Below are 27,325 nucleotides of genomic sequence, written 5' to 3' on the forward strand. Positions count from 1 at the left end.
ACACCATATATCAACGTTATATAAATATATAATATGTACAATATATTTATATACAAATATCAATATTTTCCATATTTATACTTATACAAGCAAGGACTAACATTATGCTTTACCTTATCCTTATGTGGAGGCTTTTTTGTACATCAAAGACCATGATGCATCTGCACGGGTTCATATAGGTTCACAAGGCAGCCATGAATAGAGTTAAGGAGCACTGACACTGGTATACAAACACGTACCGATACATATTTTTTCATGTTTCCCAGCATTAAACAAAAAATGCTGCGTTAAGACACCTGCTCCCATTTCCTTCCCTCCCGCATAGACCCAGACCCTGAGCTCCACACCCCGGAGCCTCACAGCTGGTCGTCGGAGCCCGCGAGCCCAGTCCCGCAGGTGAACGCCGCGGGTCCCGCAGTCTGCGCCAAGTGGGCGCCAGAAACCTCCCTGAACCGGTCGGTGCCCCAAAGGGCATTCCCACCCAACTCTGCTCTTATTCGCGCGGGATGGACAGCAACGGGGTCGCCATCAGTCAACACAGAGAGGATCCAGGCTTGCTAGGGACGACTCACACCTGTCCCAGGGTGCTCGGATGGCCATTTAAGCTTCTCCCCTCTCTTCTGCCCGGGGGCAGGACACTAAGCGAGGCGCATCCCGGGCCACAATCACTACGGAACCCGCACCCTGTAGTCCCCCGGCCGTCTCCAGCGCAGTCCTACCCCCGTAAGCCCCGGTCGCACCAGGAAGCCTCGCGGTTAGCTGCAGGATCCCGCAGCCGCTGAAGTGAGGGCAGCGGCGCGGCTTCAGCGCCGCACTGCGCAGGCGCAGGCCGCAGGGCGCGCAGGCACCGCCTAGAAGTGACTTCTCCAAAAAGTGTCTTAGTTCCCGGTCACCTGAGCTCCGGGCGACGCGGCTGTGGGAGCTACGGGGATACACGCCCTCCGCCGGTCCTGCTTGGCGACCCTGCGCTCTTCCGCCTGTCTGTCCGCTCCGCCACCAGGACCCTCCAAGGGTCTCTCTGGTCCCTCCTGTCCTTTTCTCAGCAGCAGGCCGGACCGGGCCGAGCCGGGCCGAGCCGGGCCGAGCCGGGCCGCCGGGGCGCGGTCCCTGACCATGGCGTCCCTCTTCAAGAAGAAAACCGTGGATGGTGAGTTCTGGGCCGGGCTCTGCGTCTCCTCGGCCCCGTGTCCTTTCGGGGGCTCCCGGAGGCGATTCTGGTTGCAGTTCCCCGGGGGGGGCGGGGCTGGATCCAGTAGCCCCACAGGTGACCGCCCTCGCTGCGTCACTTCTCTGTTCCCCAGCTCTGGCGACCCTGCCCACTGCAGCCGCACCTGGGCAGCCTGGTTTCCTGCCCACACTCCTCCAGCCCTCGCGTTTTCCTTAGTAGTATCCCGAGTGCTTCCTGGAGCCGGCGGATGTCGCTGGCGCACGAGTGTGTTACACTTGGCGATTTAGTGGGTTTCTTGTGGGCACCGTCTGCTCGATTTGCTTCACCTTCAGTTTGGAGATGCACTACCTTAAGGCTTCCACGCCGGAAACCTGTGCGGCTGGTGGGGGTGGGGATGGAGGTAGGAAGATGGATTCCAGGTACCAGAGGAACTTGGGGCTGCACCCCTTGGCCCAGTTAGAAACGCCTCCCTCAGTAGAGCTGTGACTTACCGGCTGCCTGATCCACTCCTGTAGAAAAGTAAAAGGAAACCCCCAGGGAAGTGCCTGGAGTTAATTTTCATAATGGATTTCTTTTGCTTCTGATTATCTTTTGCTAACTAAAAAGTGAAAGATGTCATATCTGTTGTCGGCATAGAAGTTTAAATGTTAGTGATACCTGCATGTTTTCAGACATTCAGCTCAATGTCGTGTTAGAGGGAAAAAGCAAATGCGCAGGAATTGAGTTTTGTGGTGTTCACATGCAGTGCTTTTAGTGTTTATTTACATAACACTGACTTGATATTTTCCTTCTCTGGTACCAGAAAGATAAATTGATTCAAGTTATTTAAAAAATCGTGTTACTCTAGGTTCTAGGTTGTTGCTGGTTCTGGAAAAGAATCGCTTCTTTGTAAGAGTCTGTCTCAGCCGCAAAAGGAGCTAGTGGTAGCTAGACCGTGATTGGTACAGGCAGGGTGTTCAGTTCAGACCCCGGGGTAACTCCTTCATTCCTTTGTGTGGACTCTTCCAATGCTAGGAGAATTATTTTGGGGAGGATAACAAAGACATGGTGTTTGCCCAGCCACTTTACCTTTCACTTCGGCACATGCCTTTTCACCCTAATGTATCACACAGTCTAGTGCAGTTTTGCATAGTCTGTTTGCAAACAAAATTTTTTTTTGGTTTCCTGACTTTTTATTAATTGAGGTGCCATTTACAATACCGAGACTAGCTGCCAACTTAGTATAGGATGTGATGCAATTCCGTGAAATGGGTTTTGTGAGTGTTTTTCCTGAGAATGCTGTTTAAGCTTTGACACTTTGTTTTTTCAGTACCAATGTTGTGATCCGCAGTTAATTTATAGTACTTACAAGGTACTATAAAATTCTTTCTCCTTTAATTTTACATAGTGAGATTTTTTTCCTTGAGTTTTATCTGTGAGAATTTACTGAACAGGGGAAAAATGATTTCATCTCCTTTACTGTGTTATTATAAACTCAATTTAATCTTTTTTAACATTGAATTGAACATCCCAGTGTTCATTGCTTAGTATCTGATCACTGTTTCCAAAGACATAAATATTAGTTCTGTGCTTACTGGTGCTTTTGGTAATCTAGTGACTGTTATACATATTGAAGTATAAAGAACCAGCAAAAGAGACAAGAGGATGTGCAGTGAGGATGTTCAACTGTATACTCATTTGCAGTTGAGTTAATCCCCCCAAGAAATACTGGTTTTGCTTAATACACTAATCAGTGAGGAAAAAGTCCTGGGAATGTTTGCTAGGATCTATGCCACTGAATTGAAGATCTGAGTGTGATGTTTCTGAATGTAAATTTGGCTAGCATGTACATTACAACAACTAACCAACCTGCCTGCTTGCTGTTTTCTTAAATTACATTGTCAATTCCAATCATAACCACCTCGTAATTATATATCTGTGTTTTCATTATTTTGATGTAGAGCTTCACTGATGCTTTTACTCCTTGTTTATTAAAAGGGAGGATTTTTGTTTTGTTTAAAAAGTGACAGCATTCTTCTTAGCAGTAATGAGGCCATATATTATGAAATTTAATGTATTTTTATGCATTTCTCTCAGATCCTTGGACGTGTTGACTATTGATCATAAGATCTTTTACTGTATGCTGATTTTTTTATCTGTTCCAGCTATAATGAAATTCTGATATATGAGTACACCAGAAATATGTAACTGCTTGTAGATCTGGGGAATAATAGAATCTTTTTGTCTCTTTGGATTGGCTGGAAGAATTATATACTATATCATTAAAGACTACTGTACATGTAAATTAAAAAGGGAGACAACATTACAGCACTTATTACTATTCACAGTTATGTTTAATTCAGTTTTGACACAAAGATGAACAAGTCTCTACAGTATATACTTTATTTCAGAAATTAATGAGAGGTGTATCTCAATACCAGTGAACAGACTCTTGGATTTGAGATTACAATTGAGTACTGGTTTTCCTCTTACTGACTTTTAGACTACATACATACATACAGTGTAATGTGTTAATCTACAGTTTCTCCACTCCCACCCCTCACCCCTCACCCACAAACAATGTGGAGTAATAGTGGCACATTTATTGAAGCTAAGTATGAACCTGAAAATCAGGATGCCACGAGGACTTGTCATCGATGCATAACTAAACCGGTCTCTTAAAAAGTGAACTGCTTTGGGGCTGGCGCTGGGGTGTAGGAAGTTAAGCCTCTGTCTGCATTTTGGCCCATCCCATATGAGCGCTGGTTGGGTTTGAGTCCTGGCTGCCACCACTTCTGATCCAGTTCCCTGCTAGTGTGCGTAGGAAAGCAGCGGAGGATGGCCCAACTACTTGGGCCCCTGCAGTCACCTGCGAGACCCAGAAGATGCTCCTGGATCTTGGCTTTGGATTGGTCCAGCCCTAGCCGTTGAGGCCATTAGGGGAGTGAGTCAGCAGATGAACGATCTCTTTCTCTTTCTCTCCTTCTTTCTGTGTATCTCTGGCTTTCAAATAAATCTTAAAAAATAGTGAAGTTCTTTAAAACACTAATTTTTGTCTTTTGTAAGCGAAGACAAATTTGAGGCCCTAGCACTCTGTTAGGCATTTTGCATACAGTGTGTTATTTTATTCCCATCGCCTATGAGATAACTACTATTATTATTATCCCCATTTTATAGATGAGGAAATTAAGAGACAAAGGACTAAGTAGCTTGCTCAAGACTGTACAGCTCTTAAGTATTTGATACTACTGTTTGAGTGTTATGATTGTTAGTGACTAATCCTAGTGCACAGTTTGGTTTTCTTGTTCTTGTTAAGTGCATGGAATTCTCAACTTTTGATGTATATCTTGAAACGGTTACCTTTGATTTTTTTTTTTTTTTTGACAGGCAGAGTTAGACAATGAGAGAATCATACTCCTCTCAGAATTAGGATTCAAACCCCAATTTCTAATGCTGTAAGAACTGGAAATAAATCTCCTGTTCCTGACTGCCCCTGAGGCCCAATTTTTTTTAAAGACATTTATTTATTTATTTGAAAGGCATTGTTACAGAGAGAGAGCAAAAGAGACAGAGAGAGAGAGAAAAAGAGAGATCTTCCATCTTCTGATTCACTCCTCGAATGGCTGCAATGATCAGGCCTGGCCAGGCTGAAGCCAGGAGCCAGGAGCTTCTCTGGATCTCTCACATGGGTGCAGGGGTCCAAGGACCTGCCATTCTCTGTTGCTTTCCCAGGTGAATTAACAAGGAACTGGATGGGATGTGGAATAGCCAGGACTTAAACTGGCACCCATATGGGGTGCTAGCACTGCAGGCCATGGCTTAGCCTGCTGTGCTACAGCCCCAGCAGCAGCCCCAGCATTTTTTAGGAAGCATGGTCCGATCTCTTTTTGTTCTAATTCTGAAACCTCTTGAAAAAGTAGCGATGTGTCCTATCTCTGTTTCTTTGCTTCTTAAATGCCCTCCACTCTGTAGTAGGGTGCATTCCATCTGGTGTGAGATCTTGCTTAGATCAAAAGTGACTTTTAGGGGCAAGCATTTAGCCTAGCATTTATAATATTGGTTAAGATGCCCATGTGCCATACTGGATTGCCTAGGTTTGATGCTCAGCTTTGGCTCCTGATTCAAGCTTCCCACAGTTGCAGACCCTGGGAGGCAGCAATATTGAAACTCTGATACCAACAGAGTCAAGTGGAAACTTGTTAATAATAGATGTATGACTGTCTTTGATCTGGCCCTTGCCAGGATGTACTTTTTCTTACCTGGAATATTTTTTACTTATGATGCCCTAGTGCCTAGAATTCTGTTTTTCTTTATTCTTTTTTTTTTTTTCCTTTTCTCTTGCTAACTTGAATTATCTCAGTTTATTTTCCTGCTCCAGGGAATCTTCTCTGATGGGACTGCAAAATTTGTTAAGTATCTCAACTCCTTGTGTCCCAATTTTTAGCATGTGTACTTGTCTTACCTAGAATCAATCTGTTTTCTCACTTGTCTTACCTGGAATCAAAATAGAACTTTCCCCCACACTTCCCAAGTTGAATTATGCTTATACTAAGTCTTTTCTACATAGTATGTTTGCAAAGTTTCAGAGTCTTTGGTGGGGTATTAGAGGGATATTAATATCCCTCTTGTCACGAGCATCACTTGTCACGCCTCTTGACAAGGCTAATGCGACGTGTTGGAGCACGGGGAAGAATCACACCGAATCGTGATAGTCTTTTCAATATAATTTATTATTCAATACATATATTCAGTTCAGTACCATTCAATATATCAATATGTCCACAGGTCATAACATACATCTAGGAGTAAGACAATCTCTAAAAATATCCAGCAATAGTAATAAGTATAAAGCATAAAAAGCATAATCAATCTAAACACTCATGGCTGAGGGTGTAATATGAATGCTGTGTTCTCAAGGTTCGTATCATGGTCACAAAACAGTCAAAGTTCAAAATCTAGAGTCCAAAGTCTCCGTTACCACACTGGAGAGACGAATCTCAGAGCAGTCGCTTACGGACATTAGTCATGGGATATCTGGCGCTCTGGGCAGTAGGCTCGATGGTGAAGGGTTGGAGAAGTCACCCATGAGAAGTCTGGTCCAGCTCCAGTGTCAGCTGCAGCAGCGGCTGGGATGTGCAGGCGAGGTTGGATCCAGTGGAGTGGCGAGCAGAGTTTTGGCCAGCGAAGACTCAGGCAGAGTTTCAGCAAGACACGGTGGATCCACACGACCATCACTTGCACTGAGCCATGTCCCTGAGGGGATGAAGAGCAGCTGTGAGGCTTGCCTTCTGATTCCCCTCTGGAGTAGGTGGGTGGTATCTAAGAGTAGCCAGATCTTTTCTAGGATGCTATAGATCCGCTTAGTGCTCAGTTTTCTGAATGTTTTAAAACTCACATTTTTTGTTTCTTTTTGACTCCTACATTGTTGGCGCACCAAAGAAAACTAATGGAATGTGGGATTCAGGATAACAGTACTGTTTTTCGGAACAGATATTTCTTGAGGAACATTTTTTCCCTCTGTACTTCTACAACCCTGGCATGACACCAAGGCAGGTCTATGGTACTTTTCTTTTCTTTCTTTATTTTTTCTTAAAGATTTATTTTATTTATTTGAAAGACAGTTACTCAGAGAGGTAGAGACAGAGAGAGAGGTCTTGATCCGCTGGTTCACTCCCCAGATGGCCGCAATGGCTGGAGCTGCACCAATCTGAAGCCAGGAGCCAGGAGCTTCTTCCATGTCTCCCATGTAGGTTCAGGGACCCAAGGAGTTGGGCCATCTTCCACTGCTTTCCCAGGCCATAGCAGAGAGCTGGATCAGAAGAGGAACAGCTGGGACTAGAACCGGCGCTTCAGGCCAGGGCTTTAACCCGCTGTGCCATAGCACTGGCCCCAAGTCTATGATACTTTTCTTCTAGGGGATCTTTTCTTCTCATTTCCTCATTTCTTTAAGGTAAAAATGCCCTTTGACTGTTTTCTGAATTGAAGCTGTGATTGATCATGTTGCCAAAGCCTTTGTCTTTGAAGATCAAAGATCTGCTGCCACATTTCATCTCAGAACCTTCCTTGAACTCTTGAAAGCACGTATACTTTAATAATAATACATTTGAATGAACTCCCCTGGGTTTGAGTGACTATTGTGACTGACTGGTAGGAGAAAAAACATCAAAGTGTGTCTTTGCTATTGCTTATGCTGCCATGGGTTTGACTCTATTTTCTTGTAGTATTCTGCCTGTTCCTTCCAGAGAAGTCCTGCTGAGTTTTCTGATTTTAACTTCATTTTTATTTTATTTTATTTTACTTATTTATTTTTTAATGCAGAGTTGGAGAAAGAGAGAAAGTGTGAGAGAAGGGGTCTTCCTTTCGTTAGTTCACTCCCCAGATGGCCACAATGACCAGGGCTAGGCCAGGCCAAAGCCAGGAGCCAGGAGCTTCTTCCAGGTTTCCCATAGGAGTGCAGTGGCCCACACACTTGGGCCATCTTTTTCCGCCTTTCCAGGTGCATTATCAGGAAGCTGGATCAGAAATGGAGCATCAGGGACTTGAACTGGCTCCCATATGGGATGCCAGCATTGCAGGTGGTAGCTTTACTTAGTATGCCGCAACGCTGGCCCCAACCTCTTTCTTAAATTGAGGGACGCGCTTGGCTGTGTGTAAAGCTGTTGATATGATCTGTTGTCCTTTCTGCTTCCCATAGCTATATATATATATATATATATATATGTATATTTCTTTACCATGTATTAAAACTGGTTAATTAAGATGATAATATTTTTCTCTGTGTTTCTGATACACCATTTTCAAAACCTGAGAAATAAATTTTTTTTAAAGATTTTTATTTATTTGAGAGGTAGAGTTACAGACAGTGAGAGGGAGAGACAGAGAAAGGTGTTCCTTCTGTTGGTTCACTCCCCAAAAGGCTGCAACGGCCAGAGCTGTGCTGATCTGAAGCCAGGAACCAGGCGCTTCTTCCTGGTCTCCCATGTGGGTGCAGGGGCCCAAGGATTTGGGCCATCTTCTACCGCTTTCCCAGACCACAGCAGAGAGCTGGATTGGAAGAGGAGTAGCCAGGACTAGAACCCAGTGCCCATATGGGATGCTGGTGCTGCAGGCAGAGGATTAACCTACTGCGCCATGGTGCCAGCCCTGAGAAATAAATATTATTTGCATATCAAATTCTGATTCTTCTTACCCACTGTCATTTTCATTCCTTCCCTCAAGTAAATCTGGTTCCTAGAACTGGTGATGTCTGGGTACTGAGCTTTTAGTGTTTTTTTCTTACACTGTACCTTTGAATTTGCAGCATTTTTGAACAAATTTTTCTCTCATCAGTGTAAGATGGTACTGACCATATAGCCACACTCACTGTCTACACATAACAGAGTATGTACATGATACATTGGATGCTGTGTATTGGTCTGGCTTGAATCATACTGGGTGATATGAACTATGCCAGTAATCAGCAGTGAACCTGCACAGCTCTGCAAACTTGAGACAGGCCCTGTGCTTTCCCCACAAAAAAGACACTTAGTGCTCCTCAAAGATTAACAAATTTCCATATTTATGGTTAATAATTACTTTTTGCTTTTTTCCCTGGAAGTTGCAAGGTGTATGTTAATGAACTAAATGCAGAGAGGACAATCATAATTCAAGTTGGGGCTTGGTTTCAAACTCCAGTAGAAAAATGTAGTGAGCTATGTTTAACCATATGGGGTACTGTGTTGTCAGCTTTTCATTACTATAACAAAATAACTGAGAAAAGCTAGCTGTAAAAGAAAGAAAAGTTTATGCAACTCAAAGTTTTGGAAGCTGGAAGGGCAAAGGAAATGATGCAGGCTCTGGTGAAGGCCCTGGGATGGTGGTGGAGCATGTACAGAGGATGCCATGGTGAGATGAGAAGCAGAGAGTGGGTTGGGCTACACTCAGAATTTTTTGACAACCCTGTTGTGAAAACTCAAGAAGTCACACAAGATCTACCACAAGAACTACCCACACAAGAACTACCTTTCAAGGTCATGCTAACAATGATCTGTGGACCTCCCATTGAACCCCATCTCCTGAAGCTTCTACTACCTCCCAGTGGTGCCACCTGAGGTCCAGATATTTAACATATGGGCCTCTGGGGCACATTTAACATCCAGACTATTACAGAGACCTTTTTTTGTTTCATTTTTATTTTTTTGACTTTTTTCCTTTTTTAAAAGAATTGTATTTATTTATTTGAACGTCAGCATTACAAAGAGGAAGAGACAGAGAGAGAGAGAGGTCTTATATCTGCTGGTTCACTCACCAGATGGCCAAAATAGCTGGGGCTGGGGCAGGCCAACGCCAGGAGCCAGAAGCTTCTTCCGCATCTCCCATGGGAGTGTAGGATCCCAAATATTCGGGCCATCTTCTGCTGCTTTTCCCAGGCTATTAGCAGGGAACTGGGTTGGAAGTGGAGCAGTCAGGATACGAAAAGGTTGCCACTTTTAATGAAGTGCTTCACAGCAGACCCACAAGTTAGGTGAAGTGCCAGAATATGAAAAATTCAGGACGTGCTATTTTCTTCTACAGAAAGAAGTAGAGAATTAAGAAGGAAGCAGAGGATAGGCAGGGGCCACATGCTGTGTTTCTTCTAGATGTCAGCAGTACCCCATATGCATTTATCATTGTCTTGACTCAGATTGAAAATAAGAGAGCAAAAAATGTTAAGGAAAATAGCTAGTGCTATATGTTTCCATTTGTAGAAAATATCCGTTTTATTGATGTTCACATTTTACTATTGTTAAATTAGCAACCATCTTTATTGATAAGCAATAGATTTTATTATACATTTAAGGAATATCTAAAAGATGCCTATAAGACAAATCCTTTTGCATTTCTCTCTATGTGTATATGTAATTCGTAGGTTACTACTAGGTAGGATATGTTGGGATAGCATTTATCACTGAAATAAGGTGAGAAGACAAGCAGGCAAATAAATAAATATATGTAGTCTGTACTCTTAAGGAGTTTATGATCTTGGGACAGAATCAGTCCTACTAAAAAAAAAATCTGATGAAAAATAAACTTGGTTGAAAAAACATTAAAAGTGTTTCAGAACCATTCTCATGTTATTCTTTTTGACTTATCTGGAAGATTAACTCATGAAATTTGATTTAAAGATAGGAATTCTTAAAGACAAATTATAGAGTCTTTTTTATTTTATGGGATATTCCTATTTGTCTTATATGAAAAGATCTTTTACTATCTTTTTCTACTTACGATAATATGTTTTAAAGTGTTATGATTATGTTTTAGTGCATAAGATTAGCTGCTCCAAGTTTATAGCTTAGAACTGTTTAAATATTAATAGGTCTATTAACAACTATGAGGCTGTGGAATATGCAGCAGTTAATTTTCTTTATTTTTCCTTTTATGATATACAATGACAGGCTACACATAGTGACATAAAAATTTAAAAAGTGAAACCAAGCTAATTTTGTTAAGTTACATGTTTTTGTTTTAAGCCATATGTCATAATTTTTGTTTTGCAACAAAGATGGCTGTATGCTGTCTCAACTCAGATTCTTGGACACCAATTGGCTATCTGAGAATTCAGTTTAATTCTAACACTAATTTTCTGGGGTTAGAGCAGATGGTACAGGTGAAGAATTGAGTCCCATAGGACTGTCCCCATTTCAGATGCCACTCCCAAGTGCCAGATTGCCACTTGTACTTCTGACTCACCGGGTGTTCCTGCAACTCTTTCTTCAGAGTTAATAATTTTCTGGAACAACTCTCAGAACTCAGGAAAGTACTTTATATACTATTACTGGTTCCTTTTAAAACATGTGGTTCAGGAACAGCCAAATGGAAAAGATGCATAGAGCAGTGGGAGTGCTGTGGGAGGGGAACAGCATTCCCACACTGTTTCTGACTGTGCTACCTCCTCAGTGCATCAGTCTGTTCACCCATTAGGAAACTCTCAGTATCTCTTTGCTAAGAAGCTTGTAACCCAGTGTTCAGCACCCATATTCCTGTGAGGTCTGGAGATAGAGTATGGCATGAAGTCCCACCTTCTAACGAGGTATTTGGTTCTTTTGTTGGCTAGCTTCATCCTGAAGCTTTCAACACTCCCCCCTTCCCCAATTCACCTTATTCACATATAACTTGTTTTTTTTTTTTTTTAAAGATTTATTTATTCATTTGCAAGTCAGAGTTACACAGAGAGAGGAGAGGCAGAGCGAGAGAGACAGAGGTGTCTTTCATCCGCTGGTTCACCCCCCAGATGGCCGCAAAGGCCGGAGCTCCGCCAATCCGAAGCCATCTTCCAGGTCTCCCACACAGGTGCAGGGGCCCAAAGACTTGGGCCATCTTCTACTGCTCTCCCAGGCCATAGCGGAGAGCTGGATTGGAAGTGAAGCAGCCGGGTCTCGAACCGGTTCCTAGAGGGGATGCTGGCACTTTAGGCCAGGGCATTAACCTGTTGCGCCACAGCGCCGGCCCCATAACTTGTTGTAAATAACAAAACACATTCCTATTATTCAGGAAATTGGAAACCTTTTAGTCCCTTTGTGCCAGGAATCCAGGGCAAAGACCAAATTTATATTTTTACTTATACTACCCTAGTTATGGAAAAATATGTGTAATAATAGAATTTGGGTTATTACCAATTGCTTTGCATTTCTTTTAATTATCTGGAAAAATTTAACTTATTGCTATGTATATGTATTCACAGGGTTTTTTTTTTTCTTATAAAATGCATGTTGAAATTTGATCATTTTTGTGTTTGGAAGATGGGACCTTTAAGAGCTGATTAGATCTTTAAAAGGGATTGATGCCTTTATCTCATAAATGAATTCAAGGAGTAAGTTCTTATTTCCGAGGAAAAGAGAGCAAGTGGGTTTAAAGTAAGGCTGTCCCTTGTGTTTTCCCTCTTTTGGACACATCTGCTTACCCTTCTACTTTTCACTATGAGTTGAAGCAGCACCTAGGCCTCACCAGAAGCTAAGCAGGTGCTGGCACCATGCTGTTGTGTTTCTCAGCTTCCAGAACTATGAGCTAAATAAAAAACTTTCCTCTATTTATTGCCTTGGTGTCAGGCATTGAGTTATATTAACAGAAAGCAGGTGAAGACATTTATAAAGTGGCTTGTTTGTCTGAGCTGAAGCTATAGACAACCATTATCACTATTTGATACTGCCATTTTATACAAGTTGAATTTAGGGGGCTTCTTAGTACTCAAAGGCATTGTACTCCAGTTGTGCATTTGTAATTCATAATTTTAAATTTAGAGTCATTTTCTATGATAGCAGTGGGTAGGTATTTTCATACCAACTCATTTTTCTTTGGCAAGATGGTGAGCAAATCTAAAAGAAGAAAATAGAGGGTTTGTTTGTTTTTTTTTTTTTTTTTTTTTTTGAGTTTTGAGGATGAAGACACTGATGGTTGCTTTTTAGGATAGGAGAAATGAGAGCCTTCTTTGAGACCTGTCTATAGATGTATAGGTATTCTGTGATAAAAGATGAATTATTTGCTCCCAAATTTCTGATGCTGCACCTCTGACCTCTAATTTGACTACATATTTAAACTGGACATAATCAAGTTAAATGAATTCAAAAGAATGGAGCCCTGATCGAATTATAAGTAGAGCAGGAGACAGAAAGAAAGAGTACACATCTGAAAATGTAGTAGACAAGGTGGTTATTTGCGAGCCAAAGAGAGAAGCCTCCAAAGAAACCAAACCTGCAGGTGGCACCTTGATCTTGAACTTCTGGCCTTTAGACCTGTGAGAAAATTAATTTCTATTGTTTTAGCACCCAGTTTGTGATATCTTGTTGTGGCAGCCCTAGAAAACTAATGCATAACATTGTTTTACAATAGAATCCCAACTTGTGCCATGGAACACTAGTATCTAAGATATGTTAATAGATGCTTCTTAGAAAGGATTCTTCACTTAATAAATTTGGGAAATACTCTGTAATATATTCCACCTTTAAGTGTTGACAAAACAATGATTAATAAAACATTTTCAGAAGTCTTGAAGCAAAGACTTTTTTACCCCCAATTTAGATATTTCCCAAATATATTTGTGTATAGAATATCTACTCCCTGTCTTTTATTTTTTTATTTTATTTTTTAAAGATTTATTTATTTTATTTGAAAGGCAGAATTAGAGAGGCAGAGGCAGAGAGATGTGTTCCATCTGCTGGTTCACTCGCAGATGGCCAGAGCTACGTCTATCCAAAGCCAGGAGCCAGGAGCTTCTTCCAGGTCTCCCATGCAGGTGCAGGGGCACAAGGACTTGGGCCATCTTTCATTGCTTTCTCAGACATCAGAAGTTGAACAGCCAGGACTGGAACTGGCACCCATATGGGATGTAGGTACTGCAGGCAGTGGCTTTACCTGCTATGCCACAGTGCTGGCTACCTCTCTGTCTTTTAAATGAAATATGTCTTCTATCCAGTACTGCCACTTTAAAAGAAATGTATTAGGAAAGAAAGCCCCTACTTTCTTCATTTCCATATAGAAGTGCCATGGTATCCTGTCCTATATTTAAACAACCTGTAGGATGTGTCCCTGTAAGTCCTAAATTGAGAAACAAAGGAAGGAAAATTGATGTCGTACATGTATGCTATAGGAGCTTTGGTATTTTATTGTAACTTTTGTTTAGAAATTCCTTGTAGCTTATTAGTTTTTTTTTAACAGTGTAATTATAGCAACTGTTGATCCATTTATAACTATTCTAACTATATAGTATTAACGCTTATCCTAAAAAGGATGATGGGCACTTGCTCCAATGTTATGTGGTGAACATTATGTAATGTTATCTCAAAGGGAACAGTGCAGTGGCACTCAGTACATTCATAGTGGCAGATAACCACTGCCTATATCTAGTTCCAAAACATTTTCATTATTTCAAAATGAAACCTAAAACCAATTAAGCAGTGACTCACATTCTCCTCTCTCTATCCCCTGGCAACTACCTTACCAATCTGCTTTCCATTTATATGGATTCACCTATTCTGAATATTTCATTTAAGTAAAATCATAAATTGTGACTTTTTAGAATCTTGCTTTTTTTCACTTTTCGTGTTTTTGAGATTTATCTGTTGTAATGTCAATTGTTTTGATAGCTGAATAATATTTCATTTCAAGTATAGACCACAGTTTGTTTATATGTTCATCTGTTCATGGTGCTTTAGATCAGCTAATGTAAATAATGTTATGAACATTCATAAATAAGTATTTGTGTGTGTGTGAGTGCTTACTTCAGCTCTTGGGGGTAAATATCTAGAAGTGGAATCACGTCCAATGGTAGTTTTATGTTTAACTGGCTGAGGAATCAGCAATTTATTATCCATGGTGGCCGAACCATTTTACATTTTTTCTTTCTTTTTAAAGATTTATTTAAGGGCCGGCGCTGTGGGATAATGGGTAAAGCTGCCGCCTGCAGTGCAGGCATCCCACCTGGCTCCAGTTCAAGTCCTGGCTGCTCCAGTTCTGATCCAGCTCTCTGCCATGGCCTAGGAAAGCAGTGGATGATGGCCCAAGAGTTCGGAGCCCTGCACCCGTGTGGGAGACCCCGAGGAAGCTCCTGGCTCCTGGCTCCTGGCTCCTGACTTTGGATTGGCCAAGCTGCAGCCATTGTGACCATTTGGGGAGTGAAACAGCAGATGGAAGACCTCTCTCTTTCTCTCTTCCTTTGCCTCTCTGTCACTCTGCTTTTCAAATAAAGATTTATTTATTTATTTGAAAGGCAGAGTGATAGAGAGAGAGAGGGAGACAGAGAGAGAGAGAGATTTCCATCCACTGATTCATTCCCCAAATGGCTGCTACAGCTGAGGTTGGGACATGCTAAAGCTAGGAACCTGAAACTCCATCCAGGTGGCAGAGACCCAAGTACTTGGGCCATCATGTGTTGTTTTTCCTGGAAGCTGAGTTGAAAGTGGAGTAGCCAGGAGCTGACCTGTGCTTATATGGAATGTTGGCTTTACAGGTGAAGCGCCTTAACCCACTATGCCACAGTGGCAGCCTTGATGCCATTTTACATTCTGATAGCAATGTACAAGGGTTTCAGTCTCTGCATCTTCATCAATACTTGTTCCTTTCTAATTATTTAAAATTACAAGCATTCTAATGGATATGAAGTTGTAGATTATTTCCCTAATGACCAATGATGTTGAGCATCGTTTTCATGTTTTTATTGGGCATCTGTATGTTTCTTTGGAGACTTGTCTAATCAAGCTCTTTGACATTTTTGAAATGGGGTAGTTTGTCTTTTGTTCTTGATTTATAAGAATTCTTCATATTTGTGAATACCAGAGTCATCAGATGTATAATTTGCAGCATTTTATCCGATTCTATAGATTGTCTCACTTGATAATGTCCAATTAAAAACTAATGTTTCTAATTTCCATGAATTCCAATTTATGTTTTTTTTCTCTTTTGTTGATTATATTTTAAGTGTCATGTCTAAGAATTCATTACTAAATCCTAGGTCATGAAAATTTACTCCTGTGTATTCTACTTTAGAAGTTTATTTATTTATTTTTAAAGATTTATTTATTTATTTGAAAGCCAGAGTTACACAGAGAGAGGAGAAGAAGAGAGAGAGAGAGAGAGAGAGGGAGAGAGGGAGGAGGAGGTCTTCCATCTGCTGGTTCACTCTGCAGTTGGCCACAATGACCTGAGCTGCGCAGATCTGAAGCCAGGAGCCAGGAGCCAGGAGCTTCTTCTGGGACTCCCATGCGGGTGCAGGGGCCCAAAGACGGGCCATCTTCTACTGCTTTCCCAGGCCATAGCAGAGAGCTGGATTGGAAGTGGAGCAGTTAGGACCTGAACCGGAATCCATATGGAATGCCAAAGCAGCTTTTCCTGCTATGCTACAGTGCTGGTCCCACTTTAGAAGTTTATCAGGAGGGCCAGCACTGTGGTGTAGCAGGTGAAGCTGCCGCTTGCAGTGCTGCCATCCCATATGGGTGCTGGTTTGATTTCTGGCTGCTTCACTTCTGATCCAGTTCCCTCGTAATGTGCCTGGAAAAGCAGCAGATGGCCCAAGTGGTTGGGCCCCTGCACCCACAAGGGAAACCCAGATGTAGCTCCTGGCTTCTGACTTCTGCCTGGCCCTGCCCTGGCCTTTGTGACCATTTGGGCAGTGAACCAGTGGATGGAAGATCTCTTTCTCTCTACCTCTGCCTTTCCCTTTCTGTCTCTGCCTTTAAAATAAATAAATAAATATTTAAAAGAATAAAAAAAGTCCTTTAACAATGACAGGTTTCCCTTACTTTAAAAAAAGGGGGAGGGGGAAGCTTATTGGAGCTGGCCTTCTGATATAGCAGGTTAAGTGACTTCCTGCAATGCTGGCATCTCTTCTGAGCTCAAGTTCAAGTTCCAGCTGCTGTACTTCAGATTCAGTTTCCGATCTAGCTTTCTGCTAATGGCCTGGGAAAAGCAGCCAAAGATGGCCCAAGTGCTTGGTTCTCTGTACCCACATGGGAGACTCTGATGAAGCTACTCTCTCTAAATCTTCTTTAGCTCTGCCTTTCAAAAATAAAATAAATCATTTAAAAAATTGTGATTTTAGTTCTTATATTTGAGATATTGCTTTTTCTTTACTTTTTTCTATACTCTGGGAGGTAGGGTTCCAATTTTATTGCTTTTCATGTGGCTATCCAGTTGTCACAGGATCATTTGATGAAGATACTGTCATTGCTTTTTTTTTTTTTAACTTTTATTTAATGAATATAAATTTCCAGTGTACAGCTTATGGATTACAATGGCTTCCCCCTCCCATAACTTCCCTCCCACCTGCAACCCTCCCCTCTCCTGCTCCCTCTCCCCTTCCATTCACATCAAGATTCATTTTCAATTCTCTTTATATACAGAAGGTCAATTTAGTATAAAGATTTCAACAGTTTGCACCCATATAGAAACACAAAGTGAAACATACTGTTTGAGTACTAGTTATAGCATTAAATCAAAATGTACAGCACATTAAGGACAGAGATCCCACATGAGGAGCAAGTGCACAGTGACTGCTGTTGTTGACCCAACAAATTGACACTCTAGTGTATGACGCCAGTAACCACCCTAGGCTGTCGTCATGAGTTGCCAAGGCTATGGAAGCCTTCCAAGTTTGCCGACTCTGATCATATTTAGACAAGGTCATAAAAGAGTGAAGATAGTAACCAATGATCCTAAGAGTGGCATTTACCAGGTTTGAACAATTATACAGCATTAAGTGGGGAAGAGGACCATCAGTACACACAGGTTGGGAGTAGAGCCATTGGTGGTAGAGTAGAGGTTATGATTACAAAGGAATGAGGCCCAAGTGCGCTAGACAGGGTCTAGAAGAAAGGACAGAGTCATTATTAGAGGAGCTAAGAAAGGTGCTGTCTAAGCTACAATTAAGTTTTCTGATTGAGAGGCAAATAGAACCTGATAGAAAGGGCTTGATAATAATCTGGTGGGCTTTAGGCCTTGTAAGTTAAGAGGCCCAGACCTATCTATCTCTTCCCATGGGGTATATCCTAAGGGAGGTGTGAACCTCCTAGGGGAAGGCACTCTGTTGACTTTCATTACTTGGCTGGCCTGGGAGGAGAGCTGGCCAGGTAAAGTCAGGTGGCATCTCTAACAAGAAATTTACAGTTCTGCCTGCAATGTTGCTGACCCTACTTGGCCATCTCCTCAGCTGCAGTGGTCACTTTGGAAGTTGGGCTGATTGAAGGGCTTTTCAGCTTAGAGCCAATAAGAGCTGCCCTGGAGTCGAAGGATGCCCAGGTCAGAGCCGCAGATCTTATTGGCTCTAAGCTGAAAAGCATTTCTGTTGTTTTTAATATACTTCATTATTTAAAAAATTTAGTACAGTGTGAATGTTACTGATTCAGAAGGCAGAGTGCTTAGATCCAAATTTGGCTACTGCTTGCCACCAGTGTCACCTAGAGCAAGTTTTTTAGCCTTGCTAACACTCAATCTTCTTGTGTATAAAATCGTAGAAAAATCAACTCCATAGCATTATTCTGAGCATTAAATTATTTAATATATGTAAAGCACTGAGAAAGGTCTCTGACGTAAGAGATCAGTATTGGTACTGATTAACATTAATATCCGTGAACTTTTGATGAAGTCACTGTTTAGTAAAACTGACCTGAATTACAGACTATCAGACTTAGGGTACACTTCAGTTCTTCAAAAGATAATACTACAGAAACCTGATGAGTTGAGATAAATTAGAAAAAACATAATTGAATGGATACCTAGGGGACATTTCAGATGTTAATTACTCATTAAAAACCATCCTTTATGAATAAAATGTCTTAGGTGTTTTTATTAATTTTTCCAAGATGTGATATCATGTATAGTTGCATAATAATCAAATGGTAAAAGGGATTCAGACCCAGATCTGCCTCATTGAAAGGTTTATGCTTTTACTATGGTGTGACTTACTGTGAGTTAAAAAAAAGATTTAATAAATATATGACCCATCTGAGAGAGAGATGGAGACGTGCCATATAAAACATTATTTATTATTACTAATTAATTGATTATACTAATCAATTCTCTAAGGAATGTTTTATTATTTTTGGTTAAACCTTAGACTACAGCATGTTTATATTCATCTTCTACAAGTTTTAATGTTTAACACATTTTTAGTGAGTTAAATTGAAAGAGAAAAGTTTAACATCTGCTAAGTCAGTGTTTCTTGTTTTTCAAATTGTGAGCTTTGAGTCTAATATTTTAAAGCATATTTAAAATTTTACAACTCATAAATTTCGGTTTCTTTTGTGGTTCTCTTAGATGTAATAAAGGAACAGAATCGAGAATTACGAGGTACACAGAGAGCTATAATCAGAGATCGAGCAGCTTTAGAGAAACAAGAAAAACAGCTGGTAAGTAGAACATTAAATTTCAGTTTAACTTTTCAAACAAATTTGGAAATTAGTGTTGGAATAATTAGCTAACTAGCAAAAAGGCACATAGCAGGTGGTAAGTAATTTACTTGACTAAAACATGGCATTTAATGCCTTCCTGTGTTTTCTGCTTACCTTTGTTTATAGTGTCATTCTGCTGACTTTTATTGAGATTCTTTGTGTGTATTCTACTGATTATGGAACCAAATTATTCTTCAGCTGTGTACATCATAAATGCCTACAAAGAAATATTGTATGAAACAGAACCGTTGTCTTCTTAGTTAACAGCAAAGCTAAAATAGTCATGGGAAACAGAGAGGGTTGCAAAAAATAATTACATTAACTCTTAGGTGTCTAGCTTCATACTTAAAGATAGTGTCTATGACAGCAAATATACTTTTTTTTTTATTTTATTAGCCTGTCTTTAAATATTCTTTATGTTATGTTTTTAAATGTATGTTGTCTCAAATCTTAAAAAGCTTTTGTGAGGCATAATTGGCAAGCAACAGACTACCTATTTCAAGTGTGTGATTTGATATATTTTGGCATACATGTTAAATCATGAAACCATTACTACGGTCAAATGAGTGTTTCCATCATCCCCAAAGATACCCTTATGCCCTTTGGAATGCCTTCTACCCACCCCTCCTTGTCTACCTTCTGCCCAGTGAGGCAAATACTGATGTCTCTGTAGGTTAATTTATATTTGTAGAATATTGAGTTGTATAATATGAACTTTTAAAAACATGATTTCTTTTCCTTAGTGTAATTGTTTTTGGTTAATCAACATTTCTATATGCATCAATATTGATTTTTATTGGTGAGTGTTATTCCATTGTGTGGATGTTTCACAATTTGTCCATTTTTCTAAGCAATGGGCACTTAGGTTGTTTCAGATCTTTTTTATTTTCAATAATATTACTATAAACATTTCAGCAAAGTTCTGTGAGCATGCATTTTTATTTTTCTTGGGTATATTTCTAGGAGTAAGATTGCTGGGTCATGGGGTAAATGTGTGTTTAACTGTATGAGAAAGTGCTGAACAACTTCCAAAGTAGCTCTAATGTTTTCCCCTCGCACCAGCAGCACTGGTCCTACATATTGACAGTCTTTAATTTTAGCTGTTCCAGTGGGTTTATGGTAGATGGTTGTTTTAAACCACGTATCCCCATCACTAGTGATACTGAGCACATTTTCAATTACTTGTTTGCAGTTTGCATATCTTCTCTGCTAAAGCATCTTTTCAAATATTTTACTCATTTTTTCCATCAACTTATTCAGTTGTAATGGTTTCTTATATACTCTAAATATAAATGCTTTCTTAAGTTTATGTTTTTCACAAATATTATCTCAAATTCCTGGTCTTGTCTTTCATTTTCTTAAGTGTCTTTTGAGGAACCAAAGGTTTTTCTTTGTTTTTGTGATACAATATAGTATTCTTTTCTTCTATAGTTAGAACTTTTCCTGCCTTAAGAAATCTGTCTAATCTAAAGCGACTAGTGCTTTCTCTTATGTTTTTTTTTCCCCCTTAGAAGTATTAAAGTTTTAGTTCTTACTTGTAAAACTAAACCACATTGAATTAAGTTTCAGTATGGTGTAAGTTAAGGGTAGAAGTTCACTTTTTACATAAGGAAATTTAGTAGTGCCAACAAAATTTGTTGCTCACACCTTTCCCTTGTTGTCTTTGAGGAAAGTCAGTTTTTTAAATACATGTGAACTTTATTCTGGACAATGGCTTCTTTTTTTTTTTTTTTTTTTTTTTTGACAGGCAGAGTTAGACAGTGAGAGAGAGAAAGACAGAGAGAAAGCTCTTCCTTCCGTTGGTTCACACCCAACATGGCCGCTACAGCTGCCGCACTGCACTGAACCAAAGTCAGGAGCCAGGTGCTTCCTCCTGGTCTCCCATGCAGGTGCAGGGCCCAAGCACTTGGGCCATCCTCCTCTGCCTTCCTGAGCCACTGAAGAGAACTGGACTGGAAGAGGAGCAACCGGGACAGAATCTGGCGCCCCAACTGGGACTAGAACCCGGAGTGCTAGTGCCACAGGCAGAGGATTAGCCTAGTGAGCCGCGGCGCTGGCCGACTATGTGCTTTTCCACTAACTTGTTTGTTCTTAAGCCAACACCAAACTGTTTATTATAGTTTTAAAGTAACTCTTCAAATTAGGTAATATTAATGCTTTGACTTTGTACTACCTTTTTCTTTTTTTTTTTTTTTTTTTTTTTTTTTTTTTTTTTTTTTTTGGACAGGCAGAGTGGACAGTGAGAGAGAGAGAGAGACAGAGAGAAAGGTCTTCCTTTGCCGTTGGTTCACCCTCTAATGGCCGCCGCGGTAGCGCACTGCGGCCGGCGCACCGCGCTGTTCCGATGGCAGGAGCCAGGTGCTTCTCCTGGTCTCCCATGGGGTGCAGATCCCAAACACTTGGGCTATCCTCCACTGCACTCCCTGGCCACAGCAGAGAGCTGGCCTGGAAGAGGGGCAACCGGGACAGGATCGGTGCCCCGACCGGGACTAGAACCCAGTGTGCCGGCGCCGCAAGGCGGAGGATTAGCCTGTTGAGCCACGGCGCCGGCCTGTACTACCTTTTTCATAATTAGCTTGGCTATAGATATTTTCTGTTCCTTTTGAATAAATTGTCAGTTTCTAAAAAAAAGGTCAGGTTCTAATTGGGAGATTAATATTATGTCTTCAAATCCATAAACACTTTCTATCTCTCCATTTATTTAGATTGTCTTTAGTTTTTCTCAGCAGTTCTTTGTACTTATAACTACACAGGTCTTACACTTCTTTTATCAGATTCATTCCTACACGTTTTATATTTTTTGATGATAAATGGTATTTTAAGAGTGATTTTGATTTTTTTTTTTTGCACTTGTATACAGAGAGGTATTACATTTTTGTATTTTCATCTTTAATTTTGTAACCTTCTTGAACTCATTTATTCCTGTAGCTTTTTTTTTTGTGGATTCTGTGAGATTTCTACATAGATGATCATGTCATCATGAGTAAATAAATCTTAGTATCTTCCTTTCCAATCTTGAAAAATTTCTTTGGGGTATGCATTTTGGTGTAGTGGGCTAAACCCATTCTTGGTATGCTTGCATGCCATATGGAGTGCTGATTTGAGACCTGGCTACTCCTCTTCCAATTCAGCTTTTTGCTGATGAGCTTGGGAAGGCAGCAGATGATGGCCCCAGTACTTGGGTCCCTGCCACCCTCTTGGGAGATCTGTGTGGAGTTCTAGGATCCTGGCTTCAGCGTGGCTCAGACCTGGCTGTTGTGGACACTTGAGGAGTTAATCAACATTATGAAACATCCCTCTGTCTGTTTCTCTTCTTCTCTCTCTCACTGTGTCTTCCAAATAAATAAGTCTATCTTTAAGAAAAATTTATTTTTCTTACTTTTTTTACACTGCCTAGAAATTCCTGTACAATATTGACTAGAAGTGATGATAGCAAATATCTATCGTTTACTGACCTTAAGGAGAAAATGTTCAGTTTTTAGTTTTTTGTACTAGTTTTCCTTTCCTAACTTCCAGCTTTCTTATTTATTTAGTTCCCTTCCTTTGTTTTCTTTGTATCTCATTTGAACATTGTTACTAGGTGCATACACACACATTTAGGGTTGTCCTGATTTCATTATATAATGATTCCTTTATTGTTGTGAAATGTCCTTTTTTATTTCTGATAATATTTCTTATTCTCAAGTTCATTTGACTTTATATTGATATAGCCACTCCAGATTTGCAGCTTTTGGTTAACATTTATATAATAATACTTTCCATTCTTTTACCTAGCTTTGTTTATAATACTGAAAGTCGATTTGTTGAGGTAGTACATAACCAGGCTTTCTTTCCTATCTGATCTGAAAGTTTGCTTTTAATGGAGTTAGAAGATGAACCATTTCATTTAATGTAATTATCTATATTAGCTTTAAATCTTCTACCTTTTTTTGCCCTGTACTACCAACTCTTTGTTTCTTTTTTCGCTACTTACTTTTGAATGAATTTTTATTTTAACTTTCTTCTGGATTTTATAGGGGTACTGTCTTTTAGACTTGGTTTATATTGGGCATAAAGATAGTAGTTTTCTCCGAAATCTGTGAAATAAATTGTTTTCTCAAATTACTCTTTGCAGTCAGGGAGAAAGGCCATATTATGGATGTTAGATCTATTGAGGAGTAGTCATCAGTGATTTTACTCTCTTATTTCTATTTTCTCTTTTTAGGAATTAGAAATTAAGAAAATGGCCAAGATCGGTAATAAAGATGCTTGTAGGGTTTTAGCCAAACAGCTTGTACATCTACGGAAACAGAAAACAAGAACTTTTGCTGTAAGTTCAAAAGTCACTTCTATGTCCACACAAACAAAAGTGATGAATTCTCAGATGAAGATGGCTGGAGCAATGTCTACCACAGCAAAAGTAAGTGGCAGCCTTTGTATTCATAAATTTATGATTTTATCTAAGATCCTTAAATATCTATGTTTGAATCAGATTTAAAAATACCTCCTAAGTGTGGTTCAGAATCTGTATAATTTTTAGTATAATAGTTATAGTACTAGATAATTCAAATAATTCTGGATTTTTTTGAAGATTTAATGTAAAATTTCTTGGTTTTGGAAATTCTGTTTCCCAAAGTCACATACAGCTTTTAAGTTTTTACTAAATTGATTTGAACAGGATTTGTATTATTCCCTTAAATTGTCAGAAGATTGTTGAGCTGCTTCTTTCATTAATTTGTAAGTTCTAGTTTTGTTCCAGTAATAATTTCTTCTTGATTCATTTTTTTAAAGATTAATTTATTTGAAAGGTGGAGTTACAGAGAGGGAGAGAGATAGAGAGAGTGAGCGCGCACTTCTATCCTCTGGCTTCTATCCAAATGGCTTTAACAGCCAAAGTTGGGTTGGTCTGAAGCAAGGAGCCAAAAGTTTCTTCCAGGTCTTTCATGTGGGTGGCTCAGGTCCAAGTACTTGGGCCATTCTTTGCTGCTTTCCCAGGCACATTAGCAGGGAACTGAGTAGGAAATGGGAGCAACCAAGACTTGAACTGGTGCCCACATGGGATGCCAGCATTTCAGGCAGCAGCTTTACCCACTACGCCACAATGCCAGCCCCCCACTTTTGATCATTTTTATGAATGTGTCAGGACACAGGCATATAGTCAAAAGGATTTATCAGTTAGTGTTTTCTCAGGAATTTATGTTTAACTTACTGTATTTATGTGTAATTTTCATATAATTATAGTGTTTAAAGACTTTGAGCCTTTTTAAACATTTTTGAACATTTAATACATAATGAGTGATTTATTGTATATAAAATACTATGAATAAGGCATTGTTTTTACAGATATTACAGTTCAGTTGGGTGGAGCTTAAGATATACCAGAGTAGGAAACTACCCCATTGTACAGCAGTCTGGGCTAAACTTCATTGAGCTCACAGATCTTTGAATCCAATAATTCATAAGACTTTGTGGAAGACCAAAGTCTTAAAAATATTACTAGCTGTTAGATGTAAGGAAGGGAGATTATGGAAATGAAAAACAATAGGAAAAGCTGTAGCGGTAAATACAGGCTTTATTAGATAAATTGTGTATGTATTTGATTCTTGTTTTCATGGTAGTTATGTTCTGTGAAGTTGCAAACCCTAAAATTCTGATTATTGAACCATTGCTTCTATAGGTAATACAGAGTTATGTTCCTGTGAGCCTTTGGTCACATTTTCATCAGCCAGCCTATACCTAACCTTTTTTCTGTTTGAAAACGTTTTTAATATATATTGCTGATTCATTAACATTTTGCTCACAACCAACAGCACTATATCAACCACAGTGAAACATATCATACTTCATGTCTTTGCTCCATGAGGCACATCATGGCCGGCTTTCACTTAGAAATACCATGTGACACGTGCAAACTATACTTGAGAACCATTTTAAGCATCAGACTCAGCAATAAAAAGTACAAAGTGAGGGGAAAAATGTGACACTAAATAGATTGTGAAAAGGACACTTGGTTACAATATGAAAGTTGAGATAAGAATGTGGCTTGTTGTCTTGTTTGACCTCAGCTAGAAACAGGCATGTTGGGTGACTTGGATTTTTGCTGCTTCTTGACTGTCCACTGACAAGCCTTAAAGATACTGAATTGAGAGTGCAAATAAATTTAGCAGGTGGGCAAATTCACAAATAATGAGGATCAACTCTAATTGACTTTTGTACTGTAGACATATGAAAGTAGAATGCATCCATCTTAATGAGGTACAGAAAACACAGTGACACATTATGTCATATACATAAAATAGGGATAGGTCCTTGGCCTCATGTTTAAGGTGCTGAGTAAGACATCCATGAATCGAATTAACATACCTGGGTTTGATACCCAGCCCTAGCTCCTGACTTGAGCTTCCTGATGCTGGGGAACCTGGGAGACAATGGTGATGGCTCATAAAAATTGGTTCCTGCCACCCAGGAACCAATATTAGAGAGAAAGAGAGAGAGAGAGAGAGAGAGAGAGAGAGAGAGAGAGAGAGAGAGAGAAAGAGAGAAAGAGAGAGAGAGAGATGAGCATTTGGCCTAGCAGTTGAGATACCAAGTAAGATACCTTGCTCCACATCAGAGTATCTAGGTTTGATTTCCAGCTCCATCTCCCAAATCCAGATTCCTGCCAGTGTAGCAAATGATGGTGGAGTAGTTGGATTCCTACCAATCCTCTGGGAGACCTGGATTGAGTTCAGTCTGGGGAGAGAATTAGTGGCTGGGAATTCTATCTGCTTGCCTGTGTGTATTTTTGTCTCTCTTATCTTTCTTTTTGCATTTTATATAAATCTTAAAAAACATTAAAAAGTTTAAGTTTTCTCTGTAAATTACTCATGATGGATTTTAGTGATTTTAGAGTGAAAAATACGTAGTTGAAGCCAAAAGCTTTTGTTTTCCTTTTTTGGTTTTATAGATAGAACTGAATATGTCTGATTTGGATAAAAGATCACATATGAAGATCACATGATTTTTCAGAGAAGTAGCATGGAAGAACTTTACTCATTTGCAGTTTACTGAAAGTCAAGGGCTAGGGAAAGATGCTTCCTGTGGCCCTGCATTGGAATTCTCATTTAAATTGGTTGGGAACATATTATCTCAGCAACTATTTGTTTAGGTCCTTTACTAGGAACTATAACAAGTGATACAGATGAAATGAAGAGCAAAGCCAGGCAAGGGCTTAACCTTCATGGAGTTTATAGTTTACTTAAGAAACATCTCATTTGAGAGGTAGTTTTTGCAATGGTTAGGAATATAAACTCTTGGACAAGACTACTTTTGTTCAAATCTCACTTCATTTAGTAGCCGTGTGATTTTGAACAAGTTATTCAGTCTTTTTATTCCTTCGTTTACCCTTTGTAACATAAGGAAAATGGTAATACCTTGTACATAAAGTTTTTGTCCAGTTTCAATATCATATAATATGATTTTACATAAAGTGCTTAGAATAGTGCCTGGCACACGGTGATATTACATAGATATTAGGTACTCTTTTATCATCATGATTACTATTGTTATTAGAATTACCAATAACAAGGATATTAAAGTAACATAAGTTACATCAGTAGTCTAGTGATAAGATTTAATGAGACTGTTCTGATCTAGGGTGTCAGAAACTACTTCTCTAAGAAAGAGACGTGAAAATAGAAATCTACATTATTGATGGTGAAAACAAGTGGAGGAAACATTCTAGGTGAGGGACTAAAATATATAAAGCTCCAGTTGCAGGAGAGAGTATAGCACATTGATGGAAATAAAAGACTAGTTCACTTAGAGGGCAGTGATGCAAAATGAGACAGCCTTGTTAAGCATAGTTCAATAGATGCGAGGTTTCAAAGGCAGATTGTGTTTGTGGTATGGGTAGAGTGTGGTGTCCATGGAAAAGGTTAGTTTGGCTGCAGCAAACCAATGCATGCAGATTGAGAAACCTGAAACCAACATGTTTTAGTATTTTACTATGTATTTTAGTATACTGAATTAACTATATAATATATACATACATGCATACACATGATATGTATATATTATGTTTTGTATATAAATCAATTATGTTCATAGTAGATGGCATTATTCTTTTTTAAGTAAAATAAGTTGTAATCATATACTGTAAGAGTTCTTTTCATGTATTTTTGAAAAACTTTTTATTTTAAATAATGTTTAAAATGTGTTAATAAATCAGATAAATATGTGCCATATGCACTGATCCTTTTGTTTAAAAATTTTAATGCAAATTAAAAATTAAATATAAAATTATTTTAAATTTAGATATTATTTA

At 39.6% G+C, this 27,325-nt stretch overlaps 1 protein-coding gene across 1 annotated transcript in view; it reads left to right on the plus strand.

The window, feature by feature from the left end:
• Positions 1-899: 899 nt before the first annotated feature.
• The window catches only part of CHMP2B (charged multivesicular body protein 2B), a 33,485-nt gene continuing 7,059 nt past the window's right edge, over positions 900-27,325 (plus strand). The window contains exons 1-3 of the mRNA XM_062206690.1: positions 900-1,147; positions 18,908-18,999; positions 23,246-23,440. Coding sequence (XP_062062674.1) covers positions 1,114-1,147; positions 18,908-18,999; positions 23,246-23,440 — 321 coding nt within the window. The 5' untranslated portion in view covers positions 900-1,113. The remainder of the gene's footprint in view (positions 1,148-18,907; positions 19,000-23,245; positions 23,441-27,325) is intronic.

This window comes from Lepus europaeus, chromosome 2, assembly GCF_033115175.1.
Source record: "Lepus europaeus isolate LE1 chromosome 2, mLepTim1.pri, whole genome shotgun sequence".
Taxonomy (NCBI): Eukaryota; Metazoa; Chordata; class Mammalia; order Lagomorpha; family Leporidae; genus Lepus; species Lepus europaeus.